Source organism: Sphaeramia orbicularis, chromosome 13 (genome assembly GCF_902148855.1).
Source record: "Sphaeramia orbicularis chromosome 13, fSphaOr1.1, whole genome shotgun sequence".
Classification (NCBI taxonomy): domain Eukaryota; kingdom Metazoa; phylum Chordata; class Actinopteri; order Kurtiformes; family Apogonidae; genus Sphaeramia; species Sphaeramia orbicularis.
The window spans coordinates 4,285,755-4,309,291 of NC_043969.1; the positions used below are offsets into that span (position 1 = coordinate 4,285,755).

The 23,537-nt window shown below is 37.7% G+C and overlaps 1 protein-coding gene across 2 annotated transcripts in view; it reads left to right on the top strand.

Moving 5' to 3' along the window:
• The window catches only part of snx19b (sorting nexin 19b), a 69,006-nt gene extending 50,957 nt beyond the window's left edge, over positions 1–18,049 (top strand). For both annotated transcript variants that reach the window (XM_030152105.1, XM_030152106.1), the window contains 3 exons: positions 11,218–11,402; positions 11,515–11,602; positions 12,674–18,049. In XM_030152105.1, the coding sequence (XP_030007965.1) occupies positions 11,218–11,402; positions 11,515–11,602; positions 12,674–12,797 (397 nt within the window). In that variant the 3' untranslated portion in view covers positions 12,798–18,049. The remainder of the gene's footprint in view (positions 1–11,217; positions 11,403–11,514; positions 11,603–12,673) is intronic.
• Positions 18,050–23,537: the final 5,488 nt, after the last annotated feature.

The window sequence follows — 23,537 nt, forward strand, 5'->3', positions numbered from 1 at the left end:
ACTTTAGAGACTTTGGGTTGGTAAAATGTGCTATATAAATAAAAGTGGCATGGTATGGTATGATACTGTCTACCAAGGTGCAATTTGTCCAGAGGGGGGATATTTTGGGGATATTTTGTTTTTTTTTAAATCTTGCAAAAATAAGCAATCAACAGGTCTAATTCTTTTGTTAAGTTATATCAGTTAGTAATATCAAGTTACTCCATCATATTGTTACATAGGGTTACTTTTTTAGAACCATTTCAGATATGTAAGCATATTAAAGGGGTCATATGTTGCCAAGCCTACTTTTATTAGTTTTTGGTACATTTATTTGTGTATTTGGACCCTAATAGTTCATAAAGTTTGAATTTGAACCCTCCAGGTACTGCAAAACTACCTTTATATTCATTCCAGCAAAAATTGAGTGGATTTCTACAACCTGTTTCAATTCCTTCTTAATTTATTAAATTTTATTACTAGTTACGTCACAACATTTGCACATATAAGGTCAAAACTTCGGAGGAAGATTTCTCTAAGTACACCATACTTGTTTGTCAGCAGCAGCAGTTGTAGTCCATATTGAAAATATGTCCAGAATTCAAGCCAATTACCTAAAATGTTCAGTTGTTGGTTGTATTAACGAACACAAGTGGCTGAACAGGACAGAGTGCCCAGTCAACAACCAGAAGGGGGTGGGGTCATTTGCATTTAAAGGGCCAGTGAAGTGTCATTACTCAAAAATAGGCTTGAAGATGGGCCTGTGAAGTTTACTTTATGAAGAATTCAGACCCAAGCATAGCATTTACAGTTTATGTAGACCACAGGGAAATGTTTTAAAATGTATAATTCCATTTAAAAAAGCAAAATATCATTCCTTTAAGTAGGGATGCAACCCATCCACATTTTTTCATTTCCGATCCGATCCGATCCTGATACCTGATTTTGGATATCTGCTGATACTGATACTATTCTGATACCAGAGCTCTGTTTGCTTTAATATTATTATTATCATTATTGTTGATTTGATATCAGGCTGTAATCAACTCCTCTCTACAGGCAAATATGATATGTAAGAATATATGCATGTATGTCCCAAAGGACAACTTGAGGTAAGTATGTGGTTAGAAAAACAGGAAATCCCGTTAACAGGAAAAATCCCATCCTGAAAACAAATATGCAATTGTAAAGGTTTTAAATTGACTGTCAGTATCTATCAAATCCAAGACAGATACACATAAAGGGTAAACTTGTCTAACACTGCTCCTCTCCAAATAAAATACAAAGGGTCGCTTCATCTGATCAGCAATGTTTCTAGTATAAATTATTTCCACTAGGGGTGTTAATAGTACAAAAAAATTTCGGTTCAGTACAGTGTGTGTGTGTGTGTGTGTGTGTGTGGGGGGGGGGGTGCGCTCTGAAACTACGCTTTGAACGTCCGACCCGGCTTTTGTGCCACTGTTATACTCTCTGTTGTCATGTTTACCCCCATTATCGGCACCCCAGCCTCACAATAAAGTGTTTTTTTGTTGTTTTTTTTGCAGTGACACTGAGAATTCAGCAGCTGCACCACACTGCTATATAGGGGAAACCCTCCACATGGGTTCTGCTTGCGGCCACCCTGCTTCCTGAGTATTTGTGTTCCTCACATGGTATTCGTTCAGTACACCTCCATATTGTATCTATGGGCTGAACTGAAATGGTTCTGTACAAATGAGTGCCCTGTTACACCCCTAATTTGAACACAGCAGCCATGTTGTGATCAAAAGTTAGTTAGCCACAGTGCTGCTCAAACTGTGGAATGGATTTCCTAAATGGAGGCGTGTCTCATTACTCTGCATCTCATTGAGACATGCCTCCATTCAGGAAATCCATTCCACATTTTGCAGTCAGCTAGCAGAGCAGTCAGCAGGGAAGCACTTGTGGAGTCATTTCAGCAGACAACATTGAAGCACAGACATGGCTCATAGATCGGAAATCTCCGCAGGTTGGATCGGAAATTTCCGATCCGTGAATTACGTTGGTATCAGAACCCGATACCAATACTGGATTGGATGTACCCCATCCCTAATGTTAAGCTTAATCTTTTCTTTAGAGATACAAATACAGAATCAATAAATAAAGAAATAATAATAACATGCGAGTTGAATTGGTGTTTTGACTGCTCTTGTTGCTCTTGTGTTTTGACAGTCAGGTGGTACTTGGTATTTTCCTTGTGTCATTTTACTCTGAGTTGGGAAGTGGGAGGAGGAGACTATGGTTCTGGAAGTACTATCCACCAGAGACTCCTATGTTTACTCTCCTTTACCCAGCCCCTTTGCACATTGCACAGTTGTATGGACCACATGGCTTGGAGACACAGATGCAGTCCATGCATACAGTACATGACCTACCGCGTTGCATAGAACTCTTAATTGTTTCAAAGAGTTACAGTGGAAGCACTAAAGTAGCAGTGGAATCTCTCAAACTGTAAATTTGTCCTAATAATGTCATAGGGCTTCAGCATGTTATTGTGTCTGGCTGACAGTGTCTTGTATAAGTTCCTGTTTGCTGTGACAAGTCATAACTCAGTATGATTTAGTGAGCTTGTCTCTGACTCTGGTATGATCTGCTGAGGACACAAACTTCCACCTGCTGAGTTTGAAGCAACACCGACCAAAATACATTCTGTTACTGGGGATGAGGCCAGGCTTCAGCTGTGAAGCTGATGGATAAAGGACAGAATGTTACCTGTACATCACCATATGTGGATGTAAACCCCTAACTGCCCCCTTTAGTGGCTTTATGATTAAATTATTATTACAGGAACATTTTAAATCTTGTATTTCTCATTCACTTGGCCTGAAATCTTTCAAAATATGAAGGTCCTGAAGACAGATTGAACAAAATATATGAGGATCCAATTGGTTTATTTGGTCAATGGCTTGAATTTATGTGTGAAACTGGAGATCGAGTGGTGGATTGATTAAGAGTTTGAACTTTGAAAAATGTTTTGGACTGTTTTGAATACAAAAAAAGTCTATTACTGTGGTCTCTGTACAGATTTAATAATGAAGTGTAATCATTACATTTGATTTTGTAAAACTACTAAGATTTTTAAAAGGACTACAGTTTTTTCTCTAGTCTTTGTTATTGATTCAAAAACTTTTGTGTTTTCTCTCTCTCGCTCTCTCTCTATCTCTCTCTCTATACATGCATACATACATACATATATATATGTGTATATGTATATATATATATATATATATATATATACACACACACACACACACACACACACACATATATATATATACACAGTCAGGTCCATGACTATTGGGACATCGACAACATTCTAATCTTTTTGACTCTAAACACCACCACAATGGATTTGAAATAAAATGAACATGAGCTTTAACTGCAGACTTTCAGCTTTAATTTGAGGGTATTTACATCCAAATCAGGTGAACAGTGAAGGAATAACAACAATTTGTATGTGCCTCCCATTTTTTAAGGGACCAAAATAATGGGACAAATTAACAATCATAAATAAAACTTTCACTTTTAATACTTTGTTGCAAATCCTTTGCAGTCAATTACAGCCTGAAGTCTGGAATGCATAGACATCCCCAGACACTGGGTTTCATCCCTGGTGATGCTCTGCCAGGCCTCTACTGCAACTGTCTTCAGTTCCTGCTTGTTCTTGGGGCATTTCCCCCTCAGTTTTGTCTTCAGCAAGTGAAATGCATGCTCAATTGGATTCAGGTCAGGTGATTGACTTGGCCATTGCATAACATTCCACTTCTTTGCCTTAAAAAACTCTTTGGTTGCTTTCGCAGTATGCTTTGGGTCATTGTCCATCTGCACTGTGAAGCGCAGCCCAATGAGTTCTGAAGCATTTGGCTGAATATGAGTAGATAATATTGCCTGAAACACTTCAGAATTCATCCTGCTGCGTTTGTCAGCAGTCACATCATCAATGAATACAAGGGAACCAGTTCCATTGGCAGCCATACATGCCCACGCCATGACACTACCACCACCATGCTTCACTGATGAGGTGGTATATTTTGGATCATGAGCAGTTCCTTTCCTTCTCCATACTCTTCTCTTCCCATCACTCTGGTACAAGTTGATCTTTGTCTCATCTGTCCATAGGATGTTGTTCCAGAACTGTAAAGGCTTTTTTTTTTTTTTTTAGATGTTTGACAAACTCTAATCTGGCCTTCCTGTTTTTGAGGCTCACCAATGGTTTACATCTTGTGGTGAAGCCTCTGTATTCACTCTGGTGAAGTCTTCTCTTGATTGTTGACTTTGACACACATACATCTACCTCCTGGAGAGTGTTCTTGATCTGGCTAACTGTTGTGAATGGGTTTTTCTTCACCAGGGAAAGAATTCTTTGGTCATCCAACACAGTTGTTTTATGTGGTCTTCCGGGTCTTTTGGTGTTGCTGAGTTCTTTCTTTTTAAGAATGTTCCAAACAGTTGATTTGGCCACACCTAATGTTTTTGCTATTTCTCTGATGGGTTTGTTTTGATTTTTCAGCCTAATGATGACTTCCTTCACTGATGGTGACAGCTCTTTGGATCTCATGTTGTGAGTTGACAGGAGCAGATTCCAAATGCAACTCGCACACTTGAAATGAACTCTAGGCTCTATCTGCTCCTTGTAAATGGGATAATGAGGGAATGACACACACCTGGCCATGGAACAGCTGAGCAGCCAATTGTCCCATTACTTTTGGTCCCTTAAAAAGTGGGAGGCACATATACAAACTGTTGTAATTCCTACACCGTTCACTTGATTTGGATGTAAATATTGTCAAATTAAAGCTGACAGTCTGCAGTTAAAGCACATCTTATGTATTTCATTTCATATCCACTGTGGTGGTGTTTGGAGCCAAAAAGATTAGAATTGTGTCGATGTCCCAATAGTTGTGGACCTGACTGTGTACATATATATATATATATATATATATATATATATATATAATATATATATATATATATATATATATATATATATATATATTTGTCACCTCGCTGGGAAGGAAGGAGCCGGTGCTTGTGAGGAAGGTTGAGAGATACTGTCTAGATATAGTTGGGCTCACCTCCACACACAGCTTGGGCTCTGGAACCCAACCCCTCGAGAGGGGCTGGACTCTCCACTTCTCTGGCGTTGCCCGCGGTGAGAGGCGGCGGGCTGGCGTGGGCTTGCTCATAGCCCCTCAGCTCAGCCGCCATGTGTTGGAGTTTTCCCCGGTGAACGAGAGGGTCGCGTCCCAACGCCTTCGGGTCGGGGACAGGTGCCTCACTGTTGTGTCGGCCTACGGGCCGAACAGCAGTGCAGAGTACCAGGCCTTCTTGGAGTCCCTGGGAGGGTTGCTGGATGGTGCTCCAACTGGGGACTCCATTGTTCTCCTGGGTGACTTCAATGCCCACGTGGGCAACGACAGTGAGACCTGGAGGGGGGTGATGGGGAGGAACGGCCTCCCTGATCTGAACCCGAGTGGTGTTTTGTTATTGGACTTCTGTGCTAGTCACAGTTTGTCCATAACAAACACCATGTTCGAACACAGGGATGTCCATAAGTGCACTTGGCACCAGGACACCCTAGGCCAGAGGTCGATGATTGACTTCATTGTCGTATCATCAGACCTCCGACCGCGTGTTTTGGACACTCGGGTGAAGAGAGGGGCAGAGCTGTCAACTGATCACCACCTGGTGGTGAGTTGGACCCGCTGGCGAAGGAGGAAACCGGACCGACTCGGCAGGCCCAAACGTGTTGTGAGGGTCTGTTGGGAACGTCTGGCAGAACCCGATGTCAGTGCGGTCTTCAAGTCCCACCTCCGGGAGAGCTTCTCCCAGATCCCGCGGGAGGCTGGGGACATTGAGTCCGAGTGGACCATGTTCTCCACCTCCATTGTTGAAGCGGCTGCTCAGAGCTGTGGTCGCAAGGTCTCCGGTGCCTGTCGTGGCGGCAATCCCCGAACCCGGTGGTGGACCCCGGAAGTAAGGGATGCTGTCAAGCTGAAGAAGGAGTCTTATCGAGCCTTGTTGGCCCGTGGGACTCCCGAGGGAGCTGATGGGTACCGGAAGGCCAAGCGAGCTGCAGCCCGAGCAGTTATGGAGGCAAAAACTCGGGTCTGGGTGGAGTTTGGGGAGGCCATGGAGGAGGACTATCGGTCGGCCTTGAGGAAATTCTGGCAAACCATCTGGCGCCTCAGAAGGGGAAAGAAGTACGCCACCAACACTGTTTACAGTGGAAGTGGGGAGCTGCTGACCTCGACTGGGGATGTTGTCGGACGGTGGAAGGAATACTTTGAGGATCTCCTCAATCCCACTGTCACGTCTTCCAATTGAATTGAAGGGGCAACACTGGACTATATGTAGTATTTCTACTTTCAAATGCTAAAAATGACAAAAAGTGTTTAGAAAATAGAGTTGTGATGTTATGCCAAAGATGACAATATACTGACTTGTAGAGGTATGAACTGAATATATTGATACTGACAGGCCTGAAGATTCATGTGATCACTAGAGGGTGTAGTGAGTCACTCTCCCAGTCTCCAATGGTGAGCAAAACTAACTAACCAGCGAGATGAGTACCACTAAGAAACAACTTTTAAAGTCAAAGAATGTGAAAAAGTGCTAAAACTTACAGTTACTTTTGTCTTTGACCTTTGGACACAGCTCTAAATGAAAAGAGTTTGAGGCTGAAATTAGAGTGTTTCTTCAACATGCATGTGTTTGATTAAGAGGCTTATGAAGGTATGAAGTTACTGTGTGATGTTGTTATTTTTCTAAATTGACTAGTTACTGATCCACAGTTCAGACTAAACTGTGACAGGTCTGACCTTGTTTGGACAATTCCAGACAGATCTTTAGTGCAGCTATTGACAACACAAACCCTACAGAAAACAAAGGTGATTTGCGGTTTTGCTGTGGATGTTTTCTGTCTAAAACCAGAGCTAAGCTAATAGAGCTATAATGTAAACCAGGGGTGTCCAATTCTGGTCCTCAAGAGCTACCATCCTGCATGTTTTAGATGTGTCCCTCTTCTAACACACCTGATTCAAATGGTAAGTCTATCATCAAGCTCTGCAGAAGCCTAATAACGACTGTAAGGTGTGCTGGAAGAAGGAAACATCTAAAACATGCAGGATAGTAGATCTCAAGGACCAGGATTGGACACCCCTGATGTAAACTATCAGCTGACACATGTGAAGATTATTAGACACAGTGTTAAGACACAGTATAGCATTGCTTTGTTGGTTGGTTGTGGTATGTGATGTCCCCCTCTTAATGAGAGTTTGGAATATCAATATATTATATATATAATATATATCAATATATTATATATATATATATATATATATATATATATATATATATATATATATATATATATATATATATATATATATATATATATATATACATACATACATACATACATACATACATACATATATATATATATATATATATATATATATATATATATATATATATATATATATATATATATATATATATATATAATATATATCAATATATTGATCACACATATAAATCCAGTGATGACCTGACACCAGACTGTTTAAATCATATAGGGGCCCTGCAGGTATAATGCTATGCTGTATTCATTACTAGTATTTAATTATATTTTCATAAAAATTCTGTTTTGTTTTGGACCTGAAAAGTACTGTGATGGTTGAGGATAAATTATGGTGGCAAGAAAAGAAGCATTTTGAAAATCTTGCCACTCATTCTTTCATTTCATACACCAGAAGATTGAATGAAAGCAGTTCATAATATTTTTAAAAAAAAATAAATAAATCAGGCTCTTTTAGTTCATTGAAAATTCATGATGTTCTTAGTTCATCCTCCCTGGTTTTATCCCCTCAGCAGCTTGAAGAGCAAAAATACCATCAGTATAACTGCTGCATATTTGGCTTCTCTTGTGCTGTTATGAAATCCCACGTGATAAAAGGATTTAACATAGTGAAAACCAAAAACTGTGGCTGGCACAACTGCCCATCCAAACCTCTGAGTGCAGCTCTGCTCCTCGGTAACGGGCTAGAACAAGCTAATGAAATAACTTCATTAGAGGCCACATAAAGTGAGTAAAAGAACCATAACATTATGCCCAGAGGGAGGTCCCTGATTCTTTTTAACACTGCTCTAAGGTTTTAACAGCATTACATAACAGCATCTGTATGGTGTTAAACATTTTTAGGGTGTCTGTAAGTTGTGGAAAAGTCCTAGAGTTTGTGAATTTATGTTTTTCAAAGCCTTAAATGGGCTTAAACACGTCTTTCTTTATAAACTTCTCCACTTAACAAGAACTATCCACTTGCTCGCTGTTTCCCCTACAGCTTTACATACATCCATATAATGCTCAGATGCTTGAGCTACTCTGAGATGTTGTTTTTAGCTATTACTTGCTTTAAATAACCTCCTCATGCAGTCTGGATGGCGACCGGCTGTGTTTCCACAATCTACATGGCAAATCTTGGCACAAAAAAGGTCAAGGCTGAACAAAGGGGTTAAAGTCTCATAGCTACACATGGCCTATTAAATTTACTCATCACAAGACCTTAAATCCAGCAGGTATGTTGAGGAATTCAGGGAAAGTAGCCCCGTTTGAGAGCACTTCTAGTGTGAGGCCTCTACTGCACTCTGCTCCCACACAGGTTTAAATCCGTGTGGGAATGCAATAAGACATGGTTTACCTCTGAAAGGATTGACTGGTCTGAGGACAGGATCATTCAGTGTCGGTCAGGTCAGGCATGATGATAAGGTCACAACATATTGACATTAATGACCATTTTGTGGGACTTAAATGTCAGGAGGTTAACCAACTTTTACCAAGATCATACCACCTTGAACTGGGATATATTTTTCTGTAATAGGGGACATTTTCATTTTAATCATGTCATATGATTAATTGCAGCAGCAGACCTAAACTGTTTACAAATAAAATAAGCGGAGTAATTTGATAAAATATGTTTATGATAAGAATCTAGACATGTTCCACATGCTGTAAAGCATCTAATCTTCTGAAAACCATTTTTAGCGTTTAAATTTTTAGCCTTGTACTAAGAATTTTTCTCACTTTTCCGCCAGTTAGTCACTTGGTCAGTGGCTCAGATTCTGGCATCTTTTTAAACACATGAGCTCAATGTTTTAAGCCTTTGGACCGTTAAGGTGTTCAACAGTCCTTAAATCTTTTCAAGTCCTCAACAAAAATACCTGTATAACTTCAGAGATACCATCAGATTAAGTGCTATCTCCTTTTGACCAGATCATCAGAGATTTACTCCTTGATTTTCAAACAGACTGAAAACTTCTTCTGACCAGATCAGTCTCTTGTGGTTGATGTGGTTACATGAAGTATTTTTATTGTTACTGGGTTATTATTCCAATTATTAATGGCATATTGGGGTTCATGTAAACACAGCTATTGAATAATACAAAACTGAGAACAGAGATCAATTTGAGTCACTTTTTCTAATTCCCTGTTGAAAACTTGTGCTCCTTCCCTGGTTTCATGTCATGTTGGCTTACATAATGATCAAACCGAGGTTTCATTTTGCATCTATCTGCTACCCCTTGGCTGTGCTATCCATTTGTCCTTCTACTCTATATGGGGACATATTCTTGCCTTTATTACCCTCTCCCATGTGAGTGTATTGCAGTTGGGTCTGTATGTATGCCTGTCTGTCTGTGCATGTGTAATATAGGTCAAGAACTCCAGCAGCACTTGTCGCATAGAACTTTTTTTTCACTCTAAATATAGCTGTAGCTAGTTATTCTTCTCTGTGCACCTTGGAAGTAGGTGAAGTTCAGAAGGTCAGAGTTGTCTACGTAGATTTAATTAACTGTCCATGTACAATAACATCACATTTTGAAAGTATTTCACAAGGTCTTTACCTCATTACACTCTTAAAGATGATCCAGATCCAGTTTCAGAGTTGATTCTTTGCCATTGGGAAGCACTTTCTGACAGATTTGTTATTTTATTGTATATGAAAAAATCTAATACTGATACTGCATGAGAATATCTATCAATATGATCAATTTCATGATCCAGAGCTGATTGTACATTTTTGTACCAGAATCTGCCATATCTGACAACCATTTACTGAAGCTGACAGCACTGTCTGGTATACAGACATTATTGACACTGAAATTCATCAAAACAAACATTAAAGCAATTGAACAGTGTATTTGAGTGTGGTCACAACACAGTGCATTATTCAGTGTTTTGAGTATGGCGAGGGTCTATTGAAAATAATAGCACAGATACATGTGGTTCCAGGCCTCTGGAACTAGTATACCGTAAACTACGAACCAGCCATAAATAAATTAGTTTATTTTTTGTTGTTAACCAATATCTTGTCATATATCAGTCTTGTTCAGTGCTGCTTTGTGCAAATTAGAAGTTGAAGATACCAAAGTTAACGTTAAACCACTTTTACCCAAAAGCATAGTGAAGCATCTGTTTGCACTGTCTTAGTCAAGTGTAAATCATTATTTATGTTCCTCAGTGCAACAGTAGTTCTTTTGTCTATAGCTGGTGAAGATTGTCATAGCAAGATAAACAACTAACATTAATGTTAACAACTTGTCAGATGTAGATTAGATTACTGTTAACTTCAGAGTTAAATTCAATTTAAGTCTCTATTAATTCATTCGAAATGGCAATATTTTGTGTTTCACCCATAAAGACCCAAACATCCACAGATCTAAAATAAGTGTTGATCCACTGATCCTATCAGTACATGTAAATAATTGAGGTTGTCATCTTTTCATGGTCATCAGATATGACCCATTTGGACATTCAGAGGCGGCGTAGTGAACGTGGAAACACCGTCATCTTCTACAACATTGATTCACCCATAAAATTTATGTAGTTTGATAAATTACAGTGGTTGTAGACACTTGTTTTAATGTTCAGTTGATGATGGATTATGCTGTAAAAGTAATTTTCCTCATTTTTCCCCTTATTTGATTTAATAACCTTTGAATTTAGTCTGAGCTTTTATGAACATCTACATGATCAGGAAATTAAATATAGGAAAATACAATATTTTCACTGAAGAACACAAAATGCAGAGGTTACTATTATAATAAATGGTGATAAATCACTTTGGAAAGACAAAAAAAATATCATTTGGAAGTTGTGACAAAAAACAGTTGTGGGTCTTTAAGGATTAGATAAAGTTTGTTCTTCTTTATATTTTGCAGATGGCTGGATGTGAGTGTAGCCAACTTGACATGCACCAGGTACTGGGTGACGTACCTGCAGGTCATCCAGGAGGCTGTGTGGCCTGGAGGAACGCTGCCTACTACCCCTCAACGCGAACGCAGCCAGCAGCAGAAGGACGTAACAAAGGAGGAAGCGTTACACTGCCTGATGAGACTCCTGCCAGGTAAGCCCACACACTGATAACACTGCTGAGTACATGAAGTGTGAAGTAGACACACATTTTAACAACACAGGTCAGTGCAATTATAAAGAGAATCATGTCTTTCTGTTCCCAGATCTGGTCTCAGAGATGTTGGGCTCAGTCAAATACAAACTCAGCTGGCAGACTGCACTGGAGTCTCTCCAGGATCCATACATAAACAGGTTAATATATTCTGTTGGGTTATACACTGTACAATGGAGGGAAACCTCATTTACTGCAGTACACAGGCCAAAGCAATTACACATGTGACTCTTAAATCCTTCAAGAAAATAAGATTTGAGATAGCAATAAGTTTAATTCATAAAGTCCCAGTGCTACTTTTCTGGCCATTCCCAAATTACTTTTTCTCTCTATTTAAACTTTCTTAAGTGATTTATCACCATTTATTGTAATATTATCCCTGAATTTAGCATTGTTTACTGTAAATTATGTATTTTCCTATATGTAATTTCCTGTATTTAATTTAGATGTTCATGAAAGGTCACAGTAAATTCAAAGGTTATTATATCAAAAGAGAGAAAATTGAAGAAAAAGTGACTTTTCAATAAAATATATAATTAACTGAATATAAACAAGAGTCTTCATCCACTGTCATTGATGAAACTCCATGGGTTTTAGTGGTGAATCAATGTTGAAGAAGATGACAGTGTTTCCCACCTTCACTATGGAGCCTCTGAGCGCCCGAATGGGTCATATCTGAAGACCTTGAAGCGATGAAAAACTGCATTTTATACCAATTATTTACATGCATTGATAGGATTAGTGGATCAACAGTTATAAGACATTTTAGATCAGTAGATGCTTTTGATTGTTGGAGGATGTTTGGGTCTTTATGGGTTAATGTATTATATAAACTGATCTTTCAGTTTGAAGATGCTGGCTTGTGTTTACAAGCAGGTGTTTCTAATACAGTGTACATGCTTTGTTGCACACATGGATGGAGAGAAACTAAACTAGAATCATATACTGCATGAACTGATTTTTTTTATTTATTTTTTTCTCCATTTAACACTTGACAGTCAACTAAACAGCTAACACAGGTCTTCGGGGGTTACAGATACAGAGCCAAACTGTGACTGCAATCAGTTAGCTGAACCTTTTTGTGTTTTTAGGATTCAATAGCATATTTTTTCTTATAGTGACTAGGCCTTTACCTCAGCTGCATGATACTTTCTTTATGAAAACTCCCTTCTTGCCCAGACTGACTTAAATAATTTTATGTTCCTGTAAAGACACTTGCTTTACTGCATATTTGACCTTCTGCTGGAGTTCCTGGTTCCTGAAATACCTGAGGAGGACTTTCAGAGAAGCCTGCTGCAGACCCTCTCCAAGAACCCAGAGAAGCTGCTGGTTTGAAGATATGGCCAACAGGAACACCTGCAGGCCCAGCTTTTAACCTTCTTCATCTTGACTTCAGCCATGAGAGTGTGAGTGTATCCTGTGAGCCTGAATACTGACTTAATTTAAAGCCTTCGGTCTGACTAATATAGCGTTCAAGTATCAACATATGAGCGACTGTGTCACTGTGTCCCGTATACACACATGCACTACATCTGAACCAGCTTTGATTACATGAGAGCGCCTGTTTTCGTGTTTCATATCAGATCACACGTAAACATGTTTCAAAATCTCCTTCGATCTCCAGATCTCGCCTCCTCCCACTCGGCTAAACTCTCTATATGTTTCTAAACTCACTTCAGATGCTCTCATAGCATCTGGGTACGAAAACCCAAACCTGTTGCTACATTCTGGAGAAGCCAGATTTGTTTCTTCCCCCACATAAATCTCAACACATCCTATTGGGAATTAACATCGCTGTTTCTCCTCTCTCTTGACCCATTCTTCAAGATCCCACTGGCTCTGTGTTGAGCCACATATGTGACTTTGACATAATGTGTGCTATACCTCCTAAATCTGAGACTTCCTGAGGGATCACATGTCTGGTACAGATTTTCTCAACCTGCATTCAACAGTCCAGGCGTAGGAAAACTACAGACATGGTGATAAGGTGGTCAGAAGACATTTACATTCTTTACAGGCCCCATGAAAAGGTATCTGCTCTATTGTCTAAATAACAGAAGGACCAGACTCCACAAGAACATGGACATGAAGGATGTGGGAACTGTTTCAGCAAGGGTCCATTCTATCTTAAAAGTTCTGTTTACCAATGTGAGTTTCCGTTCAACTGAGCCACTTTATTTATGTTAAATCACTGCGTAATCATAGAGCAGTGGTTATTAGGGCCATTCTCTAAAGTTTTATTCATGCTGTTCGGACAAACTTGATAATAGAGTATATTTCCTATGTAGACCTCACAGTTTACAAATGTACCTTGAGAAAAATATGCACAAAATGAAAGACAGAGGCCAAAACTAAGACTTTAGCAAAGGTTCTCAAAAGTCAAGGTTGGTTTTAAAACTATCATCAGATGCCAAAATTATTGCTGAAAAAGGTTTTCATCATTCATTTGTCCTCACAGATCTCTGTCTCATGCATAATGTAAGTGAAGGAGAAGAAATCATCTACTCTGTAAAAGAAAATGTGTATCTTATAGGGATACGCCGATATCCATGGTTGTTTCTGTTTCGTTATTTAGTTGTTACTTGTCTCCCTCTTAACAAGTAAAACTTAAGTATAAATAAAAAGGTAATATTTTAAAGTTTTACAGCCATTCTCACATTGTCTTTGAAGGAAAACAGATTCATACATGAAAAAATCTTTAATTTAGCATGACAGATGGATATCTGCCGTTACTAGTACTGACCAATATCAACAAATATCAGCCAATACTGATGACTAGCCGATGTATTTGTGCGTCCCTAGTATTTTCACTTTGTGTTGCAGTGGAAGTGAGTAACACAACACTGTGATTCAGTCTAAAATGTCTATATTGTCATATTAGACCAATGACGTATCCCCCATCATTATCAAATAAAGTGCACAATGAAAGGGCGCTTTAAATAAACCTGCATAGAAAATGAAGGAATGAAGGATTATTTCAAAAACCAACCCTTTCTGTAGTCACATAGTTTAACCTGGAAGAAGTGTGAACCTGTTCTTTAAGACATTAAAGGTACTTTAGAGTTACTTTTTGATACTTCTTTCCATTCTTGTCTCACCAAGGGTACATCTACACTAACATGTTTTTATTTGTTTATTTTCATGTCTGTCTCTTAAGAAATAATCTCTAAATATTCTAATGTGTCTTAAACTCCTCACATGATCAGGGGAGCTCATAACACAGGCTACAGGAATTGTCATAAGACTGAATAGCATCTAGCCTGCTGTGAATTCAGTCAGTTGTATCACGATAAAAAGTGGATTTTAACTGTACAACAGCTGCAAACCGAGACATCTAGGACAGAATCAAGAGTTGATTGTCGGTTGTGGCTTGAGAAAGGCCCATGATAAATCAGAGAAGGATTCATAAGTACTGATAAGAAACCATCAGGCAGAGAAAGTGGGTGTCAATGTTTCAACAGTGTAGCCCCGGAGTTTATGAAAGTAAACAGGATCAGCAGCATTCCCAAAAAATCTCCATTTTAGGAATTCTAGAATAAGGACAGTTGTTCACTGAAAGTCCTTTACAGTGTGAATGAAGTGGAAACACAAGCCAAGATTGGACAAAGGCCAGACATAAAAAAAAAAGAACATTTTTAGCGGAAAATCCTATAATAAGCCAGATCATTGAGGACATAACCACTGTTTACCCTCAGATGTGTCTAAATAATGGAAGTGCCGTCACCACATTTTATGCTATTACTTTCCACATGTTGTTGAAGGTTTTTGCACTTTGAAAAACTGCCATTGAATATGACGCAGCTCAACAGTCAGTGCTTGTTAATCATTTCAATAAGCAGCGCTTGCAGAAAAAGCAGTTAAAGATGACTGATAAGAAGAAAATATGAAGTTTGTTACAATCCTGATCCTTATTTACGTCATAGACACAGGGACATTTAATCCCAATGTTTTATTGCAATCTGTCTTAAAATAAAAAGATAATAGAGTTCTACTTGCAGTTTGGTCTGATGATTATGTAATTTGTGGTACATTTTCTCAATGTTGCCCTAAAATCCTTATAATTTCATTTAGAGAGTTGTGTTAATTGTGATACTGTGCTTTCTCTCTTAAGTTAGAGGAGTGTTACATTCCAGTCTGTTAGCAAAACAGAATAAGGAGTTACATGTTAGCACTCTAGTGTGTTTATTGTAAGCCTATTTATTTGTGTCATTTACTGAATCAATACTTGATTTGGATAACATGTGACTTTAGAGGTGCCAGTGCTGTCGCAGAGGCCTGTCCTATCTTATGAAGTGCATTTTGTTGAATGTTGCCTTACAAATGGACTGAATGAAGTGTGATGTGCTCTGATAAACTGACCATGCCTTAGTAGATACACAGGTGACAAATGACAGCACAAACCCAAACATACAGTGCCCTCAGAAGAGCTTTAGTGACACCAGACAGCATGGACTCTTTTGTGTCAGTCCAAATCTCCCATAGGTATTCAGTTTATTTGAGAACTTGAAAACTTTCATCAGACAATTGGATGAGCCTCTGTGGGGGGAGCATTGTCATCCTAGAAGTGACCCTGCACATCTGATTTTTGCTGCCATTTGTCACCCAGTATCTGCTCTCTACAGTGAAAGTCTTGACATGGATTCTGTGATCGTGGCCAGATCGCTGAAGCCATCACAGATGATAACAGTGAAGAGATTCTTTGCTTGTTTGACTGTAGAAATTCCAAAAATTGTCAAGTGAATGCCTAAGATAACGCAACATGTATTCATTCTGTGACGTACAGCTGAAAACAATGTTCAATTCATGATATCCACAGCACATTACAACAAAAATATTTTTCAAGTATACTGTAAGTGCTTCTTGTTACTGCACTATAAATGAATTTTTTTTTAATGCAAGTACATTTTGTTACATACAGAGTTGTTATGAAGGATAGAAAGCAGAAGAGCAGAACTTAATACTCAATAAGCACACTGAGTAGGTTTATTTGCACATTAATATTCAGTTTTTTCACAGCAATGGTGTAAGATGTTAACATGGCCATTTATAATGAATAGTCATCTAACATTCCTGTTCACATGCAGCTGTGATTTCCTCATTAAAAATAATGTTTTTTCAAAGTTTTCTACTGCATGATCCTCTCTCTGTTTCTGGAAAAAGGTCAGTTTTTCAATCTTTGCTCATATCAGAAACCTGGTGGTATCCTCTGTCATAATGTTTAACAGTTTCCAACCAGAAACACCGACTTTTCTGTAGTGCTTCCATATCTACCAGAGAGGATGTTGATGCCTAATTTGGAATATTCAGTCACAATATATTGTTTACATGACATCTGTCAAACTCTGAATAATCTAAGAATATTAGTGTGCATGTAAACATACTCAATGACTTGCACAAAGTTAAAAGACTATGTTACAGCCAGAAAACACAATGAGCAGCCAAATGTTGAAGTGAAACTAATCTATTAAAGCATAACACATAAGACAAAGACTGGACCAATAAAAGATACACAAACCAATAGAAATCTAATTAAATAATAATTAAGAATTCAGAGCTGGAAAAGTGGGTAATACATATGAATTAAGATAAATCAAAATAGAAGTTAAAGCTGCGTATGACTTTCGTCACCAATTTTTCATAAAATGTGTAAAACCTGAGTCACTTTGAAATTGTTCACCGTGAGGGAAGAGATTTAGGTCTGTAGTCACAGAAAGACTTGGGGATTTGTGATACTTAGGCTATGACTCGGGTTTTACCGATTTGATGGAAAATTGTTGACGAAAGTCATACACAGCTTTAACTATTAAAAGAAATTAATATAATAAAATAACTGTTAAAAGTACAAGACATACTCATACCTCCTGTGGTTATTATTGATGGCAATAATAAAATAATTCAGTATCTAGAATGAAGACATTACATTCTTACACTGGAAATATTCTAATAGTATCTGCTGTATTTAATGTATATTTAACAGTGATCAGATTTTTAAAATTTCTTGTAATTCTTATATTGAAGGGTTGTAATTACGGTACAGTAGGTCAGAATTTTGTGATTATGATTTTACAATAATCATTCTGCAGCATGAAATGCATAGTCACCACAGGAAAAGTTTAACACATGGAAAATTACATTATATTGGAAATGCAAATGATTCTAGACAAACAGCAAAGTTGTATTTGACTAAAAATGGACCAAACTCTCTTTATTTGCCATACTGATGTATTTAATGGATGGTAGCTGGTCTGTTTTGCACTGTGATGTGTTTCTGTGGAATTTCTTTCTGCCAAATGTTAAGTCTCACAGCCCCCTGTGTATGAAGTCTTACGTTGTACAGATGTAAATCACATTGTACATATAGAAACCCTGTTTGCCATCACCTCTGCACCTTTACCCATCAGATTCAGCGTCTGCTGTTTCTCCACTCGGTGACTTGTGAATGTGTGCTTTTGTGTAGTGACTGATGTGAATCCTCTGTTTGCTCTCAGACATTGTGTTACAGTCTTTTTAAAACCTTCCGCTGGTTGTTCCTGAGCATACCTGAAGAAATAAAAAGTTACCAAACCCAAGTTCTGAAATGTTGAAGAGACCTGTTGTTCAGACTCATTATTTTCCTGGCTGTGAGTGGATGTTACGTTACGTTTATGAGGTTTGACCTTTGACCCCTCCCAGCGTTGTGTTTTACAGACTGGACGTTCCTGAATGTTCTAACCTCTTCAGGGTTAAATATGCATCTTGACTTAAACCCATACGCTCCACATTATCTTTGTAGGGTGGTTTACATTCACTCTGGATCTAAAAAGCCTCCCTAATTCTCGTGGTTTACGTCCAACAACAACAAAAGTGTGTGGTTGCAAACTGTTAAATACCCCATAATAAAGATCAGAACCGTTTCTTGGAACTGCTTGTGTTTCTTAAGCTCCACTTTTCTAACAAAACCAAGCAGGAGGTGAAGGGTGGCTTTGCTTTGCCGAAAAATCCTCTTAAATTGGATTTGGAGATGTAACTGTAAGCGAAGTTCTGGAAACACTGAGCCTGATAGTACTACACAATTCATTCCATGTACACATTCACGGATTTCTCGATGGACGGTGAAAGGGTGGAAAGTACCGTGAAGTAAAGTAAAATTGGAGGTACTTGCATTTTATTTGAGTATTTCCGTTTTTTCTGTCTTACTACCTTTTGAAGTCTAATATTACACTTTTTAATTATCTATGCATTCAGCAGCTTCAGTAACCAGTTATCTATAAGACAAAACATTTTCTATAATGGATGATAAAACATTTTTAATCCTTACATACTGTTGCAAGAGAACAAAATATGTGTTCTGGCCACTGAAAATCCACTATGTCAGTCATTTATTTAAAGACGTAAAGCACTGAATGACACTGAAAAAATGCAGTGTTTGATTTGATTGTTACCATAATAAGTTCATGGTTTTCATTTTTTGCCTTCATGTCTAAAGGAGGACCTGATATTGTGAGATATTAGAAAAAGAAATGGTGTAAATTAGAGTTAAAGAGCTGGTTGTAGTTAAAACATATTAATCAATCTAATAATTATCCAGTGGAATGATCTGAACTATGTGCTTAGTTAAATCCAGGTGGGGGGTTTTGTCCATGTAGTGAGAGATTAAGGATTAATCTACCATTTACTGATGCCAGAGAAGCTACTTCTACATTCTGCAAAGAGTGGTACAAGTCACAGATCTATAAAAATAAACAGTGTGTTGAGGTTAAAGATTAAACCAGCAATTTCCTACTTTTAATTGCCACCTGATGCACAAAAACAGTGTGTAGTCATCGTCATAGATCATATTTCAGATGTATATGGGTTGTTACAGCTTCACCAAATAATATGTTTCCCTTCAAAGTTCTCACAAGGTCTTGTTTGAGTAAATGTTGAAACCAAATAATTAAAGATGACACAAAAAGTCCAAAAACTAGACACAGATTCACTAATCAGAAGTTTTTTTCTTTTTTGTTCTCTCATAATGACATGATGAATCCTGTATTCTTCATGCTGGTCTTCTACTTGTAGTGGACTATTTTACACTGTACTGTTTTGGTGTTTTTATTAGGCTAAATCATCTGAATACTTTTACCGGTATTACTGAGTTTGAGGAAAACAGTGCTGAGCTGAGCAACATCAGGACCGGATGCTAGTAAAAAGCTGTGTGTGGTGGATTGGCCTTGGTTCCTGGTAACATATTCAGACTACTGTGTGTTAGAGGGGTGTGATCTGACAGGAGGAATGATATCTGCTAGAGCTTTATTTGTGTATGTGTGCAAACTAGAAGAACGAAAGCAAACCTCAGCCAAGGCTCCATAGCTGAGCTACTATAATTAACAAAAGGTTGCAATTAAAACAAACAGTGAAAGAAATTATTAAATTACATAAAAATCCCAAAAATGTGGAAACTGCAATAATAATGCAAAACTAAAATGCAGGTATGTTTTTAATTTAGCTCAGTGTGCTACTTACAAAGGTAATGGTTATGTTATGTATGTATGGTAATGTTTCATGGTGTATAAAATGAAATGTCATTGAATATTATAGAATGCCTTTATTGTCATTATACATATGTACAACGAAATTAAAAGAGACCACTCTCTTGTGGAGCGTAGTGCAAAACAGTTTAATAGAAAAAAAGTATAAATATATATATATGTACAGAGTAAAAACAAGCATGTCAACCAACCAAGAAACAGTAGAGATAAATATATTGCACTTTGACCCTGGCTGGACACTGAGGATACATGTTAAATAAATGCCCTTATTTGAGGTATTGTCATTATTTTGTATTCAGTACCCATATTGCACTTGGGTAAAATGTGCTGCTAAATCTGGAGGTGTGGATTGTGGGATGTAGAGCCCTAACATGCACATTCCCATAGTAAATAATGTTGCTAGGTACTGGGTAATGGTACAAGGAAAAGCAAGAATTAATCTACACACTAGTATAACTGATGGGTTAGGGTTTACTTCAGCCATGATGTTACAAACACACAGTAGTCTTCAAACTGTGCTCAATATTGGATGTTTGGTACAAAAAAAAAAATCACTTTCAACCATTTTTTCTTAAATATAAAACTACAACTACTTATGCCATCATAAAATCCATGAAAACTAAACTAAAATTGAAAAAAAGCAAACAAACTGAAAGACTAAATGAAAAACATTTCATTCACAACTGTTGTAAGTCTGTAATCAGTCATACACCAAACAATGTAAAAGAAAGAAAGAAACAAAAGAAACAAAGAAAGAAATTGTGATTCTGTTCCAAAATGTGTTGTGTTCATCTTCGGCCCATACCCTACCTACATAAGTCAATGCAGTTGATTTGTGTACTCAGTACTGATGGACAAACCAACAGACAGATGCAGATGCCTCCTTGGTGGGGTAATGAAAAAGGAAAACTCTCGACAAGCAGAATTCTTGTATGTGGTTTGGCTTCATTAGCCAATGACCTCTGGGATCTAATCTTCCTGTAACAGAAGGCATCATTTTCCAAAACATTCTTCAACAATTTAATGGAAAAAAACAGGACCCAATCTTGTGGCTGAAGACACATTTCCAATGATCCAATGCAACAGTCAGTTTGCATGCACTCCACATGGTCCGGACTAAGAGGAGGCCCTGGGCTGAGCACTCTTTGTGTTTCTGGGTAATGTTTGAGTAGAAGCCAAGGCTACCGCCAGCCACCCACATGTCCAGACCGATGGACAGCATCACTGTAGCAACTGCACCCAAGAGGAGGAGGAGGAGATGAAGATAAGTGTCGCTAAGGTGACAGGCCACCTCACATATGTGCCTGTATTTCTGTCAACCCTCACCAAATCATCAAACACCTAATGCACATGGAAGACACATTAACCTGAGGATGTTTACAACAGAGTAAAGGCAAATTATGGATTTAAGAATTTACAAGACAGTGCTCTTCTCAACATGCTCTATTAGAAGTGAAAGTATTGCATGAAAATCCTCCAGTTTGCAAGAGAGGGACACTAGATACATGTGAGGATCTGAGGACTAAAAGGAGAGGAAAGAAGAAAAAAGAAACAAACCTGATACACTTTTGTACTTTCTTTCCAATATTTGTTTTTTTTGGCATGATGGGTTAGATTAGATTAGATTAGAACAAAACAACACCATATATAAAATAAAAAAAAAGTAAAAGAACAGTAACTATAGAAACAGTAGTAAAAACTAGCAATTGTACATTAGAATTACGAGTTGTAATTATTATTATTATTATTATTATTATTAATAATAATAATAATAATAATAATAATAATAATAATAATAATAATAATAATAAACATTGCAGTGGAAAAAACAATAAACAACACTGCAGAGCAGGAACTGCACAGTCCCACTGCTAGAGACCAGACCATCCATTATACCAGTTTTATTTTCTTGTATAAGTTTTTCATATACCCCCCAAATTGTATCATAGCTGAAACGACACATCTATTGCATCAAAAGACAGTAAAATAAGTGTCTAGCACTAAAAGCACTGTCAAAGGCTGTGCAAGACATGTTAACTGTGAATGCATGGTTTTTACAGTACATTTTTAGCATCGCTGAATCAGTAAAGTACAAACAGGAGTACTGTCCATCAAAAATAAGCTATTTAATACAGTTGTGGGTGTGGGCACAGTCAATTAAATGAAATACAGACCCATATCCAAAAAATATCTGTCAGTTTTTCTGTGTCATTGGGCAAAATTCCACAATTAGCTTTCAGCAAATTGTAATTCAAGTGACAAGTGAAAATCTAACCCATAACAGGAGTTCTCAGACAGGTAGGGGTTAAGTATATTATCGACAACTGTAAAATCTGTCCAAATCACTGTTAAGATTCTATCAGAAGGACAGTGTGTATTTTCATATTCTTGCATTTTGAGCATGATTTCAGCTCCTGTACCTCCACGTTTGTTGAAGCAACATTAGCTCAGCTTTTCAGAGTGTCAGACTAGTCTTTTTTAAATGTTTAGAGGCTCTGTACTGAACATGGATACATAATCCTTTTGATCAGTGATTCACCAAAAAAACCTCCTTTTCGAGCGTAAATTAATTACTTTGAAATATTGAACTTGCATGTATTCTGTTGGATGTATTTGCATTATTAGATATGCAGGTCATTTGTGTTGTAAGATGCTTACTTGCTCAAAATAAAAATGAATGAATGAATGAAAGCTCTTGTAGTTTGAAATATGACAATGACTGTAGACACTTGTTTTTATGTCCAATTAATTATATACTGTACTCAAAATTAACCTTTTCATCAGTTTTCTGTGTTTTGATGTAATTACCTTTGAATTTACTCTGAGCTTTTATGCACATCTACATAGTCAGTAAATTAAATATAGGAAAATGCCTGATTTTAATCCAAAATGCAGAGGATGTGTTTTTTTAATAAACAGTGATAAATCACTTAGGAAGTCATTTGGAAGTAGTCACACATTTACTATTGATTGAAAACTAAACCACACTATGAGGGCCCAGGCCTGGAAAATACCATGATACACCAACAGTCTTGGAAAATGTATCTTATCTGTCTTATCTTACAATGGCGAAAAAAGTAAATTAACAAGTGTTCAGAGAATGCAAACCTCCGCCAAGCACCCCGAACAGTGTGCATGTGTGGATCGACTATTTCTTTTTAAATGAAACAGTTTCCAGGTTGTTCCATACAGGAGAAAAAGTTGAAGCTTGGTACCAGTCACGTGTATGTCACATTATATTAAATTCCAATCAATATTTGTTGAGTTATAATAAAAAATGTGTAGTAAATGGGATTTTCAATGTTAAATGTAAATGTCCACAGAGTCCACATTCCACAGTGGATGTGGACAATTTTGTGCCAGATACAAGATATTGTTCTAAGCTACGGGTGGATCAAACTGGAGGCTAATTGGAGTTGTTTTGAATGTTTTATGAATTTTCGAAAATTGCTCAATGACGAGAGATAGGAAAATTGTAGATTTGGTGACCTTGCTGTGACCTTGAACTTCAGCCTACTTGGCCCAAAATTTAATGGGTTGGCCCCAGGGCCTAGGCCTACCTGTG